At 42.2% G+C, this 19,586-nt stretch overlaps 1 protein-coding gene across 1 annotated transcript; it reads right to left on the minus strand.

Annotated features, from left to right (window-relative positions):
• Nucleotides 1-1,219: 1,219 nt before the first annotated feature.
• LOC128297180 (beta-alanine transporter) lies at nucleotides 1,220-15,108 on the minus strand. The gene is made up of 8 exons (XM_053032779.1): nucleotides 14,870-15,108; nucleotides 11,212-11,502; nucleotides 11,025-11,140; nucleotides 4,662-4,824; nucleotides 4,396-4,572; nucleotides 4,093-4,242; nucleotides 2,083-2,310; nucleotides 1,220-1,993 (listed from the first exon to the last, which is right to left on the minus strand). Exons 2-8 carry the CDS (start codon nucleotides 11,442-11,444, stop codon nucleotides 1,291-1,293), a joined length of 1,770 nt encoding a protein of 589 aa, XP_052888739.1. The 5' UTR covers nucleotides 11,445-11,502; nucleotides 14,870-15,108; the 3' UTR covers nucleotides 1,220-1,290.
• Nucleotides 15,109-19,586: the final 4,478 nt, after the last annotated feature.

A 19,586-nucleotide genomic window follows, 5' to 3' on the forward strand; every position in this document is an offset into this window, starting at 1 on the left:
TGATCCATTCTGAAGAAGAAAAATACGAGCGAGAAGGAGAGAGGGAGAGAGAGAGAGTAAAAGCACATCAAGAATAACAATCACATCGAGTTCGTGTATCTATAAAATCACACACAAAACGACACAAAAATTTTAAATCCTCGTTACGATCCATTTAATGAAATCGTTTGGCTCTCTCTCTCTCTGTCAATAAAAAAAGCAAACGACAATGTGAACGAGTGACACACGTGATAAGCAAAAATTGAAAGTGGGAAGTAAAAAGAGAAAAGGCTTGGAAGAGGAGAAAAAAACACGAAACAATACGCTAAGAAGCAAAGAAGTAAAAAAAACATCATATCCGAGAGAAGGCAACATAAGTAAGAGCAAAACAAAAGAAAAAATTAGCCAAAACCAAAAAACCAAATCACTTATTGTGTAGTATGAGTTTTAGGAAGTGAAAGCAAAAGAGAAAACACACATATGCACACAAAATTGTATTGCTATAACAAAATGTCGCAAAGGGGGAAAAACAAACAAAAATTGCATGCTGAAAAGAAAAGACACGTTAGACAATTTGAATACATGACTGCTCTCAAAGACATGGTCAGGGTTTCATTAAGAATGTAATTTAATGTAAAAACAAAGCAACAAAAATTAAAACAAAAATCGATGCGAACGGGACGAATCAATGCTCGATTAACAGCACTGAACTACACGCAAAGAGTGACCATTGCATCAGCTTCTGTTTGATGGTCTTCGGGTGAAATGAGCTTCGAAAATTGATCAGCAAAACGGGGCAATGGGCAGCGTGTTTTTGGTTCGTTTCAGTAGAGTCAAACCACTAAAACGTTCGATAATACCGTATCCGCCCTGATTTCTTGTCCTCCTTACACAGCGCTGCATCGAGTGGCGTGGTGTGGTGAGTGACGCAAAACAAAATTAAATAAATGGCCAACCTTTGCCCAATCATGGAAAAGCGTGGTGCGTATGCAAATATTTATGAAACGAGATAATGAGGAATCAAATTATAATAGCAAAATAAATTAACTGCTCTTCTCTTCGAGTGATGTATGGATCGCTAGTGAGCAAAACAGCATAGCCCCAAAGGCAACGGACGAAACGGTTAGTTAGAATGTCGGCGCCGAACACCGAATGGTGTGAAGATGTCGTTGGAAAAATGGAAGAAAATACAAGATCTAAAACAAAATGCATCCAGCGGATAGTTTGATTGTATGGTGCGCAGTTAACGAAAGAAAAATACAACCATCGCGTGAAGCTTGTTCGACGAAGACGGAAGTTTCTTTGCTGCTTTTATTTAGCCCCAACACTCGACGCTTGTTCCGCGTCACCTTCAGGCGCTGCCAGACGGATGGATTCCTCTGTGTTCGGCTCCATATCGTGTCGTTTGTCGGGATGGTTTCCATCCTCCCGAGCCTTCGGTGCCTTGGGCAATGACCAGAAGCGTTGATTCTTGCCAAACTTTTGCGCCTCCTCGATCGTGTTTGGCAGCGACTGGTGCAACGTTTCGGGCAGAAACAGTGCCGCCAGAATTCCCACCGCGGACGACAACCCCATCACCAGGAACGGATAGCGCACGTCGTACTCGGTGCCGAGATGCACCACGTACGGTCCGACGATGCCGAAAATGGTGGCCGCAATCGTGCCGACGGACATGCCCGTTTGCCGCAGGCAGGTCGGATAGATTTCGATCGACTGCAGGTTGACGGCGAAGAAGGTAATGGAGATGCAAAACTTCACGAACGTCGTCAGTATGGTGGCCGCCGTTTCGCTTGCCGGGTCGCGTACAATCAGCACCAGTACGATGCATGCGGCGGTGGCAGAACACAGTGCGACCGCATTGGTTGCCCGTCGACCGTAGCGATCGCTCGACCGCTGTCCCATGTAGGCCGCCGGCACCTCGATCAGCGCCTGGTACATGAAGTTCAGGAACGGGTTGCCATCCATGCGAGAGCTGAGCAGCACCAGCGTGAAGTATGTCACGCTACACACCGTCCTGGGGGGATGAGTGTAAGAAAATTTGAGATAAATTACATGCTAGTGGTTCTTTTTGTTCGGGAAAATGGAATCGCCGGTTCGACATACCAACACAGAATGACAAGAATGGTGTTCTTTGCCATTCGCCATCCATTGAACAGGGAGGCAATCCCGTAGACGGCGTCGGTGCGATGGTTGGAAAGCTGCTTTTCGAGAACAGTCTCATCGAATGCTAGCTCCCGGACGCCGTTGATAGTGGCAATTTTCCGAAACTGTACCATGGCCTCCCGGTAGTTTCCACGGGTCGCTAACCATCGAGGGGATTCAATCGAGTAGCTGAGAGTGGTAGACGGAACGGGTAAGTGTTAGCACGCTAAAAGATCGAGCTTTTAGTAGTGTTGAGTATTAGTAACATTTAAGTGAATGTAATTTAATTTAATGTATTAGTGTTAGTAAATATCCAGCGTGTTTTCCTTAAAATTCTTAAAGTCTTTTAGAATGTTTTATCCATCAGAAATTTGAAGCTTCTCTTACTCCAAGAACTTCAGACTATGATAAGTTTTTGAAGTTTGAGCTTAAGGACAAAAAGACCACACTATTGCAACGCGTATTATGACAAGATAAATGAAATATAAGTGAGGCTAACCATCTCAGGACTATCAGGATATTTCACCAAGCCTGGAAAATACGGAATTGTTCAGCAAGGTTTTGAGTATAAGGACACGAGCGAGATAGAATTATTCATCCATTATTCTCCAAAGTGTACGCCCCACATTTTTGACTTCGAAAAAGCTCAGCTTTCCGGAACGCTTTTTGTTTTAAACTTCCAAAATCTTCACTTTTAAACTATTTCAAGTGCTCGCGACAACCTGCTACATCAGCATATTCTACCCCGTTGGGTGTCCTGAAGCAAAACTCAGTTCTCAGCCTCACATTAAAAAATAAACGTAACGTTTACCATTGAAGAATGCTTGATAAAGATTCCACGGCTGAATATTATACATCGCCGAAAAAATTGATTAATAGTTTTAGAACGAACAAATATGGCATATACAATTTGAGATGTTCGCCCTAAATTTTGGAAACTTACTTATTTATAGAGCCACATCACGCAAGAATGTGAGATATATTTAACGATAACTCCTCTACTCTCAAGGACTAGATAGACACATGGCATAATGTAAAACATCAAACTAAATGCATACTTTTTCCATATGCACATCCTTATCAGCCTGTCCGGGTAATATTCTCAGCAGCTTAAAAGCATTGAAAACTATCATCTCGATCTGGGAACACGTCTAGCACCCAGCTTCCACACTAGGATGACTGCGATCCCTTTGTCACTTCGGATAAACGTTCGTCATATCGCGAACACTTCCCACTCGCCGTACGCTCGTTGTGCGCGTACGTGCAATGCAAATTAAAAAGTTTTATTCCCGGGTATCATGCACGACATTGTTGCATTTTCAATCAAAATTCCGTATACACGAGATGAGAAACAAGCTCTCCGGTACGTTGCTTCGGTGGAATGCTTGCTAGCTTGAAGCTTCCGAATATTCTGTTCCCTTCTAGCAGCGCAGATACCGCTAAGGTAAGCGTCACAAATGGAATGAAATGGAACTATGCAATATTGCTTCCGGTGTAGTGAGTATAGAGTCGTTTCTTCCTTCACTATGAGACTCATTTCTTATAGTACCTCAGTAGCATAATAACTCGTCATAGTTAATTTTTTATATATTTTTACGTTCGATGGGAAAACTGTCTCATGTCTCGTTGTATGAAAGCGTTTAACTGAGCTTTTAAGTGATAAAGTAAATCGTTACATCGCCCACAGCAAACAACAATCTACTGCTAACGATCATATTGCGTGTTGCAGTGTTTTACACAACCCAGTACTGCTGCTAGAACAAGGAAAACATCCAACAGTGCTTCCGAAACGAGTAAATTTCTTCCGGGCTTCCGGCCAAATGAACTTAGTTGATGACATGCATTTGACACGATTTCGGAGAACCAGTTGGCCGATGTTTCATTCACGGATAGGTTGATTGCACTATTGCATTTCGAGTGATTGGTGATAGATAACAGACGTACAGGGTACAACAACAAAAAAAAACTTACCTCGGGATGAATACGAACACGACGATCGGCATCACTGTAATCAGCAATGCCCAAAACCAGTCCTTTGTAGCCCAGAACACCATCGGCAGGATGCACAGACCGGTCGTCCAGCCGATGCACTGCATCATCGAAATATGGCCACGTCTTTCGCTGTATGGGGCATAAAATGCACACGCACACACACCAAAAAGAAAAAAGGGAAAACATCGAAACAGGACCGTCCAATTTATTCGCTCACCAAACCAACCCCGAGCGCTGTTGCCCCCTCCCGCGCGCCTTTTGTTTGTCAAACGCGCGGCTTACCTTTTCGATATCTCCATGGCGATGATCAAAGGCGACTGAAAGATGGAGTGTGCCGTTAGGCTGCCAACGACGGCCGCGATGCAAAACACGACGTAGTAGGCGGCGGTAAACATCGAAACCAATCGGCCGGCCGTAACGATCAGTATGCTCAGGTTGAACACGGGCCGGCGGCCTAATCTGGGTGGAAATGGCGTTGGCAGTTGAAGGGGAAATCGTTAGCCTGGCTTCGGTGGAAGCGGAGTGATTGTACGGGTTGTGATGCTTACGTGTCACCGAGGTGTCCAAAGACGACCGTCCCAACGAGCTCACCCAATCGGTTGTAGATGAAAATGTTCGTCTCCCGGAAGCCCTTGTCGCAGATCCAATCGTACTCGGTGATGGGTGTCCGGTCGTAATAGGTACGATCGTAGTCGTACCCGTACGCGCAGTCTGTAATTGCAGTACACAATGGGGAAGGCAAAAGAGTTAACAGGTAAATTGAATTGCTTTCACAGCTAGAACTACTAGCCATGAAAAGTAGCAGTTTATTCATCGAGGCACTTGACTGCTGGTGAAAAAGAACTAATAATATTGTAGATTATAGCTGATCATTCGCTACCGCATTAATTCTCTTATGATTTAAACTGTAATTTTTGTATTTTTTTGATTGTGACTTTTTAGTAGATAAAAATTTCCAAGACTGTTTCTGATATACATATGAGAAATTGTGTGTAGATTAGGTTCGAAAAGCATCAGTTGCTAGATTGAAAATTGGATTGAAATTTCTGATCGGATTATCCTTAATTTTCCAGTTGAACTCGAAACCCCTGCATGCAATAAAAACAGGGTTTGTAGGATCAGATGGTACATTTGGGGTTTTGTTTGGATTATGTTCAAAGGCAACTAGTTCGCAACGGTTAACTAAAAACCGATAATAGATCTAGATGCACCATCCTATTTTTGTTCCAAAGCAACTTGATTTGAGCAAATATTTGCTCGTCTGACACTCTCATCTCTCATGTCGGCAACTACCTGTTGAATAGCAAAATAGGAGAGATAATGTTACATGATAATGCCCTCCTAACATTGATTAGATTTATTTCTGTTTAAAATCCTCAACCAAGGATCGTAGCTACGACCGCATCGATCCGAAGCTGCAGTTCGCGTTTGTTAGTTTTCGATCGACCATTTTAATGTTATGTTTAAAATGGTGTTCAGAGAAACAATGAATTCTACCGAATTATTCAAACAGGAATTTCCAAAAATAGGTAAATTTAAATCAAGCCGAAGCTACGCAACCTGCTCCGCTTCATTTACAGTTGTGCATAGGTGTGTGTGTGTGCCGCCATTTTCCGTTCGATTACACCGCACTGTTTTTCTGCCCAGAGCACACGAAAAACGCTAATTTCACCGTTCACTGCCACTGCTCAGTTTCGGCTGATGATCGGCCAAATTCACAACCAAAGTGCTGTCGGTCGGTCGTGGCCCACCGACAGGAAGAAAGAGCGATAGAGTTGGAATGAATCGGAAAAACAGGATGATGTTTAAAAGTAATAGAAACGTGAAAGTACAAAACAATACTTCCACCAACCACCTACAACGAACGAGAGTGTCCGTTTGTGTGTGGGGGGATGCGTAAAGAAAATGGAACTATTCTGGCACATTAAGTACGGGAGCATTATTTGCTTCGCAGGAAATGAGATGATTCGCGCAAATCCCCCATATTGAGCCGCAGAGCAGCATCTGCATGAGACCATTGTGGTGGAATAAATTTCATCTTTCAAAGAAATCTGTTGTTGTTGAATCGTACGGTTCGAATGCTATTTGCCCAACACGTTCGCTACGCGTTGAAATGTACAATTCCGTGAAACCATGAATATGGAAACATTTAACATCGAGAAATTGAGAATGGAGTGGGGGCGGATGGTTAAGCAGAAATACCAGGAATTTTGCGTATGGGCTTTCTTTCCTTTTTTGTTACGCAAATCGTTACCCCATTCGCGGCAGCCGTTGAGGTGGGGGCATGTACGACCACACATAAGCCACATAAGTTTGTTTTTCGATCATGCTGGGTAAAGTAAGACACATTTTGTGCCACTCCGAATCCGAGTCCTTCCGGAGAGCATTAGCAGTTCTTGTCGAACAAATGAATTTACACACTTTAATCTGCTCGAACGGAAGTTGATGTTGGTGTGTGTGGTTGTTTGAGTGTTTATTAAAATAAATCCCATCGTAATTTCCCGCTAGTTCCCAATTCATTTTCTCACGATTCTCTTGTCCGCCATCTTGCCAGCATGAATCAACGAGCACGTATAGCTCCGTGAATGCTTTCCCTTACACACTGCTTAACCAAGCACAAGCGAAAAGGTACTAAATTTAGCAACATATTTGCCCGAGGCGAGCAAAACAGAAAGGACTAAAACAACAACAACAACAGTTCCAGTGCGAAAGCGTTTTTTTTCCTCTTGCCAAGGCAATGAGTTCGGTGCACTGTTCATAAGGTTGGGCAAAACATTCCCGCTCCTTAGCGATCCTCGAGGGTTGGTTCTCAGACAAAGAAGTTGTCTAGGGTTTCCATGCGCCAAGTTTTCATTTTTTACCCTTTTTTGGCTTATTTTTGTTCTTTAAAAAAAAAACGTTAAAATTGTTCACCTTCCATTCACCATCGAAGGAATGCTTTATTCTTGTATGATGATGTGTTTTTCATTTTTCATTTTTCTTTCAGCTGGCTTCTCATGCTTTCGCAATTGTTTTCCAACAAGTATGAATATTTTTGAAAGAAGTGCATCTAAAATATAAATAAAAAATATAAAAAGAAAGAAGTGCTAAACTACAAAAAAATATTTAAAAGTTAAAATTGTTAAAAGTTAGTAAATTTTAAGTGAAAGATAATGTTAAAATATTGAAATGATAAAGCAGCATCTGCAATAAAAGTAAGTATCCGCTCTACATGCATATTACAAAATTACATAGTACAATACACAGCATAACCATAAGGACATTCAGGAAAACTTTACATTTTCATTTAAAACTTCATTTTAAAATACAAAAAATCTTATGAAACCCTGTGGATTGTAACTCAATAAGTAATTAATTTAGCAATAAAGCTAGCAAAATATCTGTGAAAAGCTGTAAATAATTTAGAAAGCTTGGACGATTTTTGTGTATGTAAAAAGATCCAATAATCATGATGTAACGTATGTTTGTAATTTTTAGCTCATTTTTAATACATCTTTTTCTATTTATCATATACTAAACAGAACAAATGCTTTTACAGTATTGTAATGTATTATGTGAGCTGTTTTGAAGCTTAAAGAGTTGCATCAACCCTAAAAGCGATCTTGAGCACGAACATAAGGCTTGGAAGTGTAGGGCAGTGTGAAGGCACTGGGAAAACATTTCTCGTTACAGCACAAAACAGACATTGATATTAAATAAATATTTTCATAACACTTTTCGTCCATGCCTCGCCATGGAGAGGCTCTTCTCCAAATTGGAGCAGATTACGCTCGTAAGAACTTCGAGTCAACGGTTTCGGTTCGTTCCACCCCAGGCCTGGCCAACCGCCCCCCCCCCCCCCCCCCCCCTTTCACTAACCCTTCCATCGTTCATTCGCTTCATTCCAAGAAAAGCAGAGCGTTTCGCTTGTTTTTTGCCCATCGATTTTGTATTACAACTTAACGGCAAACGTTTTGGATTATGCAAAGAATTTGCGTCTTCCATAACATGCATCTTCCCAGCTACCAGGAGGCCATTTTTACCACTGATATGAGTTCGGTGGCAAAAACTGTAGATTTCTTGTTTCTGCTTTTCTTCTGCTTATCATTCACAATTTATGGTGCACCCCTTCGGGCGGCCAGCCGGATTGTTTTGCAACAATTTGTGAACTTTCACCGTGTCCGGCTCCGGGCCGTGAGAACGCGGTGACTCGGTCGCATTTGGGCCGACCTTCCCAGACGGTTCCGATTCGTGTCGGACCGTTAGCATTGATGTTTAAACCGCTTACCGGTTGTGCTTTGTCGCATTGTTTGCGTTTGTTTTTTGTTACTTTTCCAATGATATTGTTGTTGTGTTCTTTGCCGATTGTTCGTTTGTGAGGTTGTTGACATTGGGGGTTGCTTGCTTAAGGGTGAGCGCTATCAAGCTATCATCAGAAATTAGACAGAACAATTGTAATGAGAGGTAACTTTGTTGTAAGGATTATGATTGTACAAATCGATATTGCTGATCATTAACGGCTGTTGATTAACTATAAATATTATCATATTTTACGTGTATGAATGTTTCAGTTTCACTCACTATTTCACGTGGTGCATGTGGAAACAGTCGCTATTTTATAGGTGGTGTTTCTCACCAGCTCTTTTAGAAAAAAGAAAACTATCTTAAATGTCTCTGGAGCGAATTTTCTTCTACCTGCCATCCGACCAAGGAAATGCAATCTTCCTTCTTCGCAGCATCAACGAGTCGTCTCTCGTGCCATTTTGCCGTAGCTTCCCGTATTAGTGAGTGTTGATGGGAAAAGTGGAAAGTTTCCCATCTACACGTTGACATCTGTGCTTGGTGACGCGCTTCCGGCAAGAACTTTGAGGATGGGTAAGTTCTGCATGTTTTATTCGTGCGCGCGTAAACTAAATCACGGATGCAATCACGATTTAAGTGCAAGATCGAAAGAAGAAGAAGCATTTCACTTTCGAGCTTCTGTTTTTGTTGCTGTGAGTTTTTTTAAGCTCTCATCGGTGGAACAACTGCAAGGGTAAAGAACAACGGAAAAAGCTGAAATTGAACTCGGATTGTTGGTTTTTGACAGGGTAAACTGGTTGCGTAAACTTTGCTACACCTTCGGAAGCTTTGCTATTGTATGCGAACTGTCGTATTATAGTTTTTGTGCTCCTTAACTTCACCATAACGCCTGTTGGAAATATACTTTTCGCCAGCAAAAGTAATCGTCTTAAAACGGATTTTATAAATCTTATTTGGTTTTGCAAAGGATTAAACTTCCATCCGTAATTTCGGTAGAAAATAATGTTCATTTTGCAAAAACTTCTACACGAATGGGATGGTGTGCGTGTACCGAACCAGTAACACTTAAACCGCAAGCATGATAATGTAATCTCTCTAGAGCTTTGGCCTGGGTATTGAATGAATAATTGAATTGGGTATTGAATAAAAATAATTTAACTTGAGCGATGCTTGTTTTTCGTTGTGAAGAAGGGCTTTTTTCTGTTGATTCCTCAAAGGTTGCTGCGGTTCGATTTGATCCACCATTTATATCAAAGTAAATCCTTTTCCCTATTCAAACGCACCACACAAAAAAACTGGACTCAATCGGTAGTTTGTGTTCGCTTTCAAAGGAACTCATCGTAACCGAAAGGGTCACCATTTTCTTTACAATCCATTAGAACCAGTGAAAACGAAGCTCTTTGTGCAGCGGAAAGCATGCAAATAATAATAAAATGAAGAGAGAAAAAGAGAGAGAGAAAAGAACAGGGAAAACACATTCCATTAACCTAAGTTGCCTATAAATGACCGTTACAATACTGTTGGATATGCACTGTAAAAAGGATACGTTTTTTTTCTTCGTTCCGCATGAAAAAGGCACCGAACAGTTACAATAATAAAATAGAGAAAAAGAAAAACATAAGTAGTAACCGACAGGATGATCATCATTTTGTTGCGGAACTTTCGGTTCCATGTATTTATTTTTTTTCCTCCTTTCGTGTTCGCCACAAAATCCCGTACCACTTGCAATGGAGTGGCACGCGCCTTTGAACGGAAAGGCAAAGGATAAGCAAAATAGTTTTCCACAAGATTAAACCTTCTTCACGATTTGCCCGCTTGCCTACGCGTCTTCCATGGTGGCGAAGGTATTGCGGAACGTACCGTTTAACACCGCGTTCGGAACGTCTGTAATCTTTCCCACAAGCGCCCTCTTGAGGTTATCGGTTTTTAGCACAGGTCCAGAACCTCAAGAGGACACTTGTGCTGAAGGGCTTGTATAGTTCCGTGTTCTTTCTGCTTCGAATATATATTCAAACGTATCGGCCAATTGAGTGAATTTCCTAAACATACCGCAAAAGGCAAAAGGCTTCCGCTTGCTTACTAAACCACTCGTTCCAACGGCAACAAAAACTACCCTGACGCAACTCGAAGAAAAGCTTGCTTGATAAGTATTTCCTACGTTGTGGGCCACTAGCGTCACATCCACCCTCCCACTAATCCTCTTTAAATTGAGTAAACGAATTCTCTTGAAGAATTTGCCTGTCGAACCGACCCTCCTCTAGAAGGGTGCCGTACAATACCGGACGGATCGCCGGCAACTTCAGCGGATCAGTTTGTTGTAGCCTTTGGGGCCTTTTCCAATGGAACGCTTTTAAGGATTACTTTGCTAATGATGGATCGAAACGGAGGGTAAATGAGATGGAATGCATTCACATTTTGATATGATTGGGAAATAAAATCCGATTGCTGCTTTTACTGACCATCAGCCGGAAAACCTCGCATGCGGTTATATCCTAGTACAAGGTTTACACTATTACTCGGGAAAGAGAAACCGGAGCCCATTGACAACGAGAACCATTTATGTAAATGCGAACGTATACAGCGAAGAAAGGTGAACTTCCGCTTATTCTTAGTGGTTAGTACACACTCACCGATGATGTCGCTGCTTTCGAAGCTCCATTCCGAGTAGTGCCGTTGCAGATGCTGCTCGGTAATGTTGTACATCTGGCATTTGCTGTATCCAAGTTGGCCGCGGTTATCCATTTCCCTGAAACGGTTGTAATAGTTCGCGTAAATCACGCCTTGTAACTGTCGCGCGAAACGGGATTTGTTTCTCACCTGGGCAAGGTTAGATTCTTCCACAGGTTGGCATCGGTAATGTTGTATTGCTCCATGCCCGGTACGTGACAGTTGTGGGGCGGTTTATTTAGCGCCAGGATGATGCTCATGTACGACATGGACGCGAAGCAGATGGCACCAAAGTTGAAGAGCAGGTTGTAGCGCCGCTGAAACTTGCCATCGTTACCGGCCTGGGCCATGATTTGGTCGTAGCTGTCATCGGCAGAATCCATGGTGGTGTGCTTTTTCCCTCCAGTGATGTGTTAATATACTAAGAACGATGCAAGGGCGCTGAAAACGAGGTGAGTAAGCAAAATAAAATTAGTTAACAAACAATTCTAATGTATCCGAGGATCATCTGTACAGCTGAACTTCAATAATCTTGGGCCGGTCCAACAGTATAATATGTGTAGAATTTTACTGTAATTTTAAGTCAATTGTTATTGTTTTCCTTTGTCACATAAATTTATTAGTTGTTCATTATTATTTATTGTTTCTTGTGGCCGTTGATCCCATCTTTCATATAATGTTATACTCTAACCGGTTGTGTATTTGCAGTTTACTGTCATTTATTTTAAACTTGTTTTTTAATAAAAACAAATTTATATATCCTTTTAATTCCGTACGATGAGTCATTCTCGCTTTTTATATATTTGATATGAAAAACATGACAAACAATGCAGCTTGAATGCATTGTTATAATTCCGGGCACTAAGCTGATTTGTTTGAAAAATAATGATGAAACAGTTGTTTTTTGAAATTGCATTTTGTTTCGCTCAAATATTTGTGCAATCATACCATTTTTACGTCACAATTTTTACAGCAATTTATAAAAAAAAATCATTGCGTTCAGTTTCACCGCTTATCCTGTAGCTGATGTATATCTGGATTAAATGTATGATATGATCTGTTGCATTGAAAGCTTTGCTTGATGTACGATGATTTACAACGTACAGGCAGGCGCCGAGATACGCTATTACATTGGACCGCTATAATCCGGGAAAAGTCCCCGTTACTCGAATATCTGCGTGTGTCGAATCCTGATGCAGTGACGTTTATGCTTCAAAGATAGTTGACTTATTTATCTGCACTTAGTTCATTCAGTAAATCAGACGACTTTGCGAAAGAAAACTTTAGCATAAATTAGAAACAATTGTTTCACAGGTAGTTTTGACAAAAAAAATCACCTTTTTGCTTAGGTTTTATGCTAGAAAATAACGCAGTTGTCAAATTAAAAAAATATCGCGTATCAGGAATGCCTGTATTTTTCATTGGCATTTAATTCAATGATCACAAGAATTTAAATAAAAAAAATAGGGAAAAAATGAATTTCTGAATAATATTTTATATAGTTCGAATGGTTGTCGGTGCGAGGTTATTTTAATGTGTTTTTATAAGGTTTAATATAAAAGGTATTTTAGAATTTCAATTTTAAATTCATTTGGTGTATCTGAAGCGTTGATTACAAAGTAGTTATTCCCTTTCTTGGCCAAATTTAAATATTACTACCTCATAACAGCAAACCGTTCCGCTGCGCTCATCGCATGTTTTTACATAATATATGAATTAACTAACAATAATTTTGTTCTTATTTGCCATCGACCGTGAAGGATATGGTTTTTCTAACACACCATTGCTGTTCGCTTTCACCTTCTGACCCAGTACCAACACAACTCCCTTTATGTGCGTACGCAATGCGTATTTGTGCCCGAAACAATTTACCGTACATCCTTTCCGCAGCAGCCCGTCCTCGACTGCACCGGACCCGGAACGAACGCGATGTGGCGCGTCATCCATCCGGGCGAAGGCAACGATATGTAATCCCTTGTTTCCGCTCGCAATCACGCTGTCACTGACATGGCGTTCCATTTTTTTCCTCCCTCCCAATAAGCGTGCAACTTTCAAAATAGCACAAAAAGAAGTAAATTAAAAATAACGCTATACGACCGGGTATGCGAGCAGTAGCAATATGGGAAGGATTGGCAGTAAAATAAACGAGCAATAGAAGGACCCGCGGTTACCATATCAGTACACCGTGACATCGGTTGGGATTTTGCGTGTGGAAAACCCCGACAATCGGGGCGAACGGACGGGCAAGTTCATTTTCATATTTTAATTTTCCCAACCGAAAAGGTTTGCGCCCGTAACGAGCACTGACAGCGCGAGTTGGCAATAGATAGCCGGCCCCGGACGAAGCGCAGTCGTCAGCATTCCGCCGTACCTGTCACATGTACTGCCGCCATTGCTCCCATGCCCGCGATCTACACAAAACGAGTATTAAAATTTTAATTTTGATGTAGGAAAATCGTTCACGGTTGCGAGATTATGCGTACGACCGATCGGAACATATGAAAGCATAGCGGTGATTCGCAAATAAATCGTATGGTTGGATAAATGTTGGTGAACTGACGTTCATCGTGTTTTGGGTGGAGAAGGCCGTTAAGAGTAAACGGAATGTAAAATGCATTGCAACTAAGCATTGACTTTTTTAATGGAGTAATGGAGTTTTTTTGTGAGTGTATTCGAAGGAAGAATTTCACGAACCTTGTATCAGGTGGGCTACCGGCCGAAGCAAAGAGACTTATCTGGAAAATAGTTATCGCCAAATCGGTCTACGAGAGTTAGAATAATCTCCTTAAATTAAGATGAAATCGTGCAAATTAGACAAATAGATCTTCCAACAGTAAAGAATACCTACTCAATAATATAGATTAGTATTGTGATTGATAGTAATATTTTCAATCATAAGGTTTGAAAAAGGAATAGTTATATTGAATAAAAGAAAGCAGACGAATAGAAATTATAGAATCTCTCTTCGTGGATGCTTCTTATTTATTTTTACCCATACGAGGTGTAATGAACCCTCGAGTTCGTTGGTAGAAGAACACTTGAGCTAGCTTTGAAGCACATTTCTCAATACTTTTGTATCTCTTTTTCGAAGAGCATTGATATGGTTGAATTTCCGACACTCTGTTCAATGATGTAGTGCTGCATGTGCTCTGTAATTTGTACATCGGCATTGAAGTGTTTGCACGCACATGACTTTTGCCACCATTTTAACAAAACCAACCGTCCATTGTGTTTGAGAGCATGGAAAATGTGCGTGATCATTTGATGATTTTGTGTTAAAATTTAATCATCAGAACAACCTCCCCCCGTACTATGATTTACGCCACTTTCATTTACATTTTTGCATTGGTAGCAGTGCCAATAATAGAACACTCATTGGTACACATTATAACCATTTCCAGGCTCAAAATTGCTCACACCGCTCCGTCCTTTGTCGGAACAACTCACACGAACAAAAAAAAAGAAGAATGGATCAAGTGATTGATTTTAATCCCACTCAATTATCCAACTTCAGGGCAGATTTTCTCATCAAGCTCATTTGACTGCTGCTCTTCATCTGTACGATTATCAAACTCAACTTGTCCGTCATGCACTCGCAGCACTGTTCACTTTCCTACTCCGGTTGGAAATCACTCTGCTGTGGGAAAGATTGCCATCTGACAGCAAAAAAAACCGCCTGGTTCCAGAGCTAAATTTGTCTGGCACTGAGTGTTAATGCTCATTTCCGGCATGACAAGCACATCGGAACACATCCTCACTGGTTACCACTAATCACACACTTGCCGTCCTCGCATTTCCCATCACTAACCTCTGAAAGATGAAGGACCGAAATCACTTGACCACAGAGACACCTGGAGAATTCCTATTGGTATCCTTTCGGGCACATGTGACGTTATGCACATTCATAGACACACAAACACACGTCACACACATACACGTGTAAGGACACTTTAATTGACGTTTAATTGGGTTTCAATTTGTTCAATCTGTCGATCTAAATCGAGGTTTGGGATAGTGGTTCATACCCACCACCGCACTCGTTACGCATTGACCACGACCAGCTCACCGAAAGCCGTTGCGCCGTACGGAGGACAATTCCAGTCGGTAACGCGTTGCGAGCAGAAAACTACCGTCGGTTCGCGAGATGCCGAGCGAACTGATAAGTGCGGTGTCCGTCCATCGTCCACTGACGGCGCCGTCATCGGCCACTGTGGCTGAGAGCATTATCTTTTATTGGATTTAAGATTTTGTATGGACCGCTTGTGGACGACACCGCTTCCTAGGGGATAAGTGAACAACCCGGCTCCGGCTTTGTTCAGCCATTGCCAGGTTTGTTCCGGCGCTTGATAAGACAGCTTGCGATTGCTTCTAACTGTCTCAGAGCGCGGTTCGTACCTATTGCGCATTCTAATGACCAATGGATGGGCCCTTTTTCTTGATCTTCTGGACGGGATTGCACGGAAGATCAGGGCAGCATTGCATTACTTGTAATAAAAGTAGGTTAATAAGGGCGTGCAGACGATCGCTTTGTATACTAGCTAATTACTGTTTGTTTGCCTGGTCAAACAGGAAGCTTGCCAAGGAATAAAGGCACCACCAACTGGCGTATTATCGGCCCAGACAGTTTTCATTACTAGGACTTGAAGAATTGTGATAAAATTCAAGGTTATATCTTACATAGGGGATGTTCATTTCTAACGTCACAATTGCGGTGAACTTGAACTGCTGGAAATTTTTCAAAGTAAACGGTTCAGGTTCAACATATTTCAACGGTGAACTAAATTGCTCCAATTTCTATCTAAGGCGGGCACAGGGAGATGGGAGCTGGGAAGCAAATGCTGACGTGCGGTGCGCGAGAACGCGAGTGACATTATTCAATCAAGTGGCATTAGCGTGGTTATCGTTATGCTTTAGTACTCCACTGGCCACTGAAAATAGGTTGGATCTCGACCCAAACAACTTCCGAGATACGGTTTATTTTTCTGGAAGTCTTTTCTCTTTTGATTCGCACGCATAGAAGACGGATGTCGCAATACGATTTTCGGCAATACGACAACAGTTATATCAAGTGATACATAAAGTCTTCTTATCTATAGTAGAAATGGTAGCGTAACGTATCATTGTCACGTTTCCTTTGACTTTGTTATCGTTACAAGACGATTTTATTGGTCTAGAAGTCTAAACCAACATGAATCGTTACCAGCTTGTCGAAGTATGATAGTAAATATTGTTCATATAAATATAGCCTCACCTGCTTTGCTTTATGATTGTTTAATTTGCTCAATTGCTTAATTTTGTTGATTAGAAATAGCATATGATACACAGATGATATTTTACTTTAATGTAGTTAAGTTATAATTTTGCTTTATCCAAACAATTTTTAATAATATTACTTAAATCAAATTTATTTATAATATATTTGTTGGAATTTCTGCAAATATCGTACGGCAGAACCATGTGCCATTTCATTGGAATTTTTATTATCCTCCTTCAACACGATTCCATTTGATGCCATTTGAACCAGAAATCCTGTTGAACTTGATACACTCTGGCAAACCGGTAAGGATTGAGCATGGCAAAGAAAATCGTTCCGATCTGAGAGATGTTCAGATGGACGAAAATGGGTTCGCTTTCTCGAGTCGGTGTTGTTTCTTTCCTACTTTCCTTCTTTCCTTCCTCGATTTGTTTTCCCAGCTTCCTCCCAGCACCCAGAGCCGGAAATTAACCTTTCGACCATTCCGTACCAACGTACGCATTGCCAGCCCGACGTGGATTGTCCACTTGTCGGGCAAAAGCGTAGCCACCGGAAAACAAAGGGCAACAAAACCCCCGGCCTACATCACACAAAACACAACCAAATGTGCACGGAAACAAAGGCAAACAGAAATCAATAAGCCGATTGTTTATTGCTCCATCGAGGGTGGCTTTTCTTTTGGCACAGGGGGGGGGGGGGGGGGGGGGGGGGCTTGGCTTTGGCTGGGTAACGGTAATGAAGGGATGGATTCTTTCGTGTCTACTTGCGTGGAACGAACAGTATCGAAACACAAACGGCAGTCAATTGAGTGAAGGGGCGGACAAACGCACCTAATGATTATTGTTATTTTCACGATTATTTAACCTGGCGCCAATCATGGGGAAAATGCTTTCCGCAATGGAATGGATGGGTAGGGCCGGTAGGGTAAGGGTTTTCCTTTATTTTTTATTTACTTTTGCCGATTGCCGTGTATCTTGCCGTGCCGTGGTGACGAAGTGTAAGAATCGATTACACAGCTTGGCCATTATGGTAAGAAAGTCAAATTGACAGATTCTTTTCTGAAAGTTTAGAAGAGCGTAAAATGCCGAACGAAAGCACAAAAAAAAACACACTGATGAGGAAGCAATAAAACCACCGAGGAACCACTGATGCCCCAGTGGACAATAGGAAGTGGATACCAGCAGGATGGTGATAATCACAAGCCGCGATGCATAAATCCCATGCCCACCAATACCAATATCGATTTCGCTATCGCGCTGCCCGATCGTTACAGTCGGTTTTCCATTTTATGGCACTCTGGTCGGAACAGTAGTGACACGAATCTGACAACGGCGGGTTGTAGGTCAGCTCCATGGTTTTTTGTTGCCGTTGTAATGAGCACCACCAATATCGCATCATTTATCGCCGGCAGTGTCAGTTTGGGGGCAATAAATTTACCCACAATTTACGGCCAGTTAATCGAATTTTATTTCATTTCCAACGGTCATCATTTTCATCCGCCATTTAATGGCCGTCCTTTGCAGGGGCGCCCAGGGTTTTCTGATGGGAAGGTGGCGCAGCAAACGGACTTGAGAATGAAAGCTGTCGTCTGGTTTAATTGCCCCGTGGGTCGTATGCCCGCAACGGATATTCGAGCCACTGCTTCAGGATGGCAGCAGGAATGAAACGGCACGGTGCAACGGCATACGGAGCGTGAGCGAGAGCTTTTCAAAGTGAGCTGCTACTGCCAAAGGATGCTGAATATTAGTAGCATTCGGTGAAGCTTGCACGTTGCATCGCCGTTTGCGCCTTCTCAGTGCTATCGCCTGGGCAAAGGTATTGGTTGGAAAATCCTTTCAAGAAACGTGGCCTCAAGCACCGACCGAGAACCAATCACAACCGACCCCGGGAGACAATGGCAAGCTTAAACTTTTGATCTGTCTTTCATCGTGCCACCAACCGGACGGGGAGCCACTGGGAGGCAACGTTCGAAAGCCAAGCCACGAGCGATGCTTCCGAGACCTGATTCTATGCACAATCGAGCAGCCGGTAGGTGGAGGCTTTTAATTTGTTTTCTACTAAGAATCAACATCCCTTTCATGTAGCCGTTTGGTTCTGGGCCATCCTTTATCCTTGCAGCAGCCCGTTTGCATGCTGTATCATTCCGGCATCATGACTCCCGTGTCGGACAATTTCTTCGCATTAGTGCAAACTTTGTCAGCGTATTAGAATTAGCTTCTCGGTTCGTGGATCGTGGGGAGAGAAGGAATAAAATTTTGACACAGCTTGCTGGTGTAGGAAAGCGCTGTGATATTGCAACGACAGGGGAAACAAATCTTTCGTTCACTTTGCATCAGTAATCTTGCAGGGAACTTCCGCAAGATCGCCTACTGCGATGGGACGATGCAATGGGTAAGTTAATATTTGCATGCAACGAAGGTGAAAATTGGTGGTAGCGCTTCACTTCCCAACGTAAGCTGAGGTGTATAACTGCCGGTTTGAGTACTCAAACCTTTCCGAGGTTTTGCATCAAGCATTCTCAGCAAGCTGTGCTAGAGTTGGAGTTTGGACCTTTTGTAGGGCTCCGATGGTACATGTCATTCTGGAACGAGTGCACTAGTGGCGGATCTTGAGTAAGTTGTTGTTTCAGCATTGTTGCGCTAGTGCATCGGAAGGAACGGTGCTGTAACGTGTGACAGTTGCTGGAAGCTCTCGATGAAAGCTGCTCATACGCTTAGACACCGCTTCGATGCGGCCAAAATGCAAGACGTTGCAGCTGAGTAAGAGTTGATGTAGTGTGGCATTCTTCGGTGGTCGGGTACTGCTTATGGACGGTGTAGAACAGAAAGCTGGCTAATTGGCAATTATATGTCTGTGGCAGAATCGCCCAACAACCCTGGGAGCAGTTAGTGAATGGCATGCTGTTTTAAGTTCGAACTGATCGTTTACGATGGTGAGTGACATAAGCATGGGGTCTAAAATATATTTCGTTATTGAGGTTTTTTTTCTAATGGAAACTTTCCATTAGCTATTCATTGGTTTGAAATAAAAGTTAGTTTGAATGTTTTCCCAGAATCGTCTCTTCGTCTCCGACAAAGTATTTATATTTTTTTAGATCTACTTGTTGTAAGATACCATAGCACAGTACGTCCCGTAAGTGTACATTCGTTCTTGTTTTTTTTTTTTTTTGGTACTGGCATACTCTACTGGCACCGAAACACTAGCGTAACCGTATGCGACCGCATCAACCGAAAGCCACGCTTGTCAACAACCGGGCCACATTCTTCGTCCA

Source organism: Anopheles moucheti, chromosome 2 (genome assembly GCF_943734755.1).
Source record: "Anopheles moucheti chromosome 2, idAnoMoucSN_F20_07, whole genome shotgun sequence".
NCBI lineage: Eukaryota > Metazoa > Arthropoda > Insecta > Diptera > Culicidae > Anopheles > Anopheles moucheti.

What these genes read in the sequence shown, in the direction of transcription:
- LOC128297180 (XM_053032779.1), bottom strand. Translation starts at nt 11,444, where the DNA reads ATGGATTCTGCCGATGACAGCTACGACCAAATCATGGCCCAGGCCGGT. An exon ending in TTTGGACACCTCGGTGACAC is followed by an intron (nt 4,573 to 4,661) that starts GTAAGCATCACA and finishes ATTTCCACCCAG; the next exon opens with ATTAGGCCGCCGGCCCGTGT. An exon ending in GTGTTCGTATTCATCCCGAG is followed by an intron (nt 2,311 to 4,092) that starts GTAAGTTTTTTT and finishes TACCACTCTCAG; the next exon opens with CTACTCGATTGAATCCCCTC.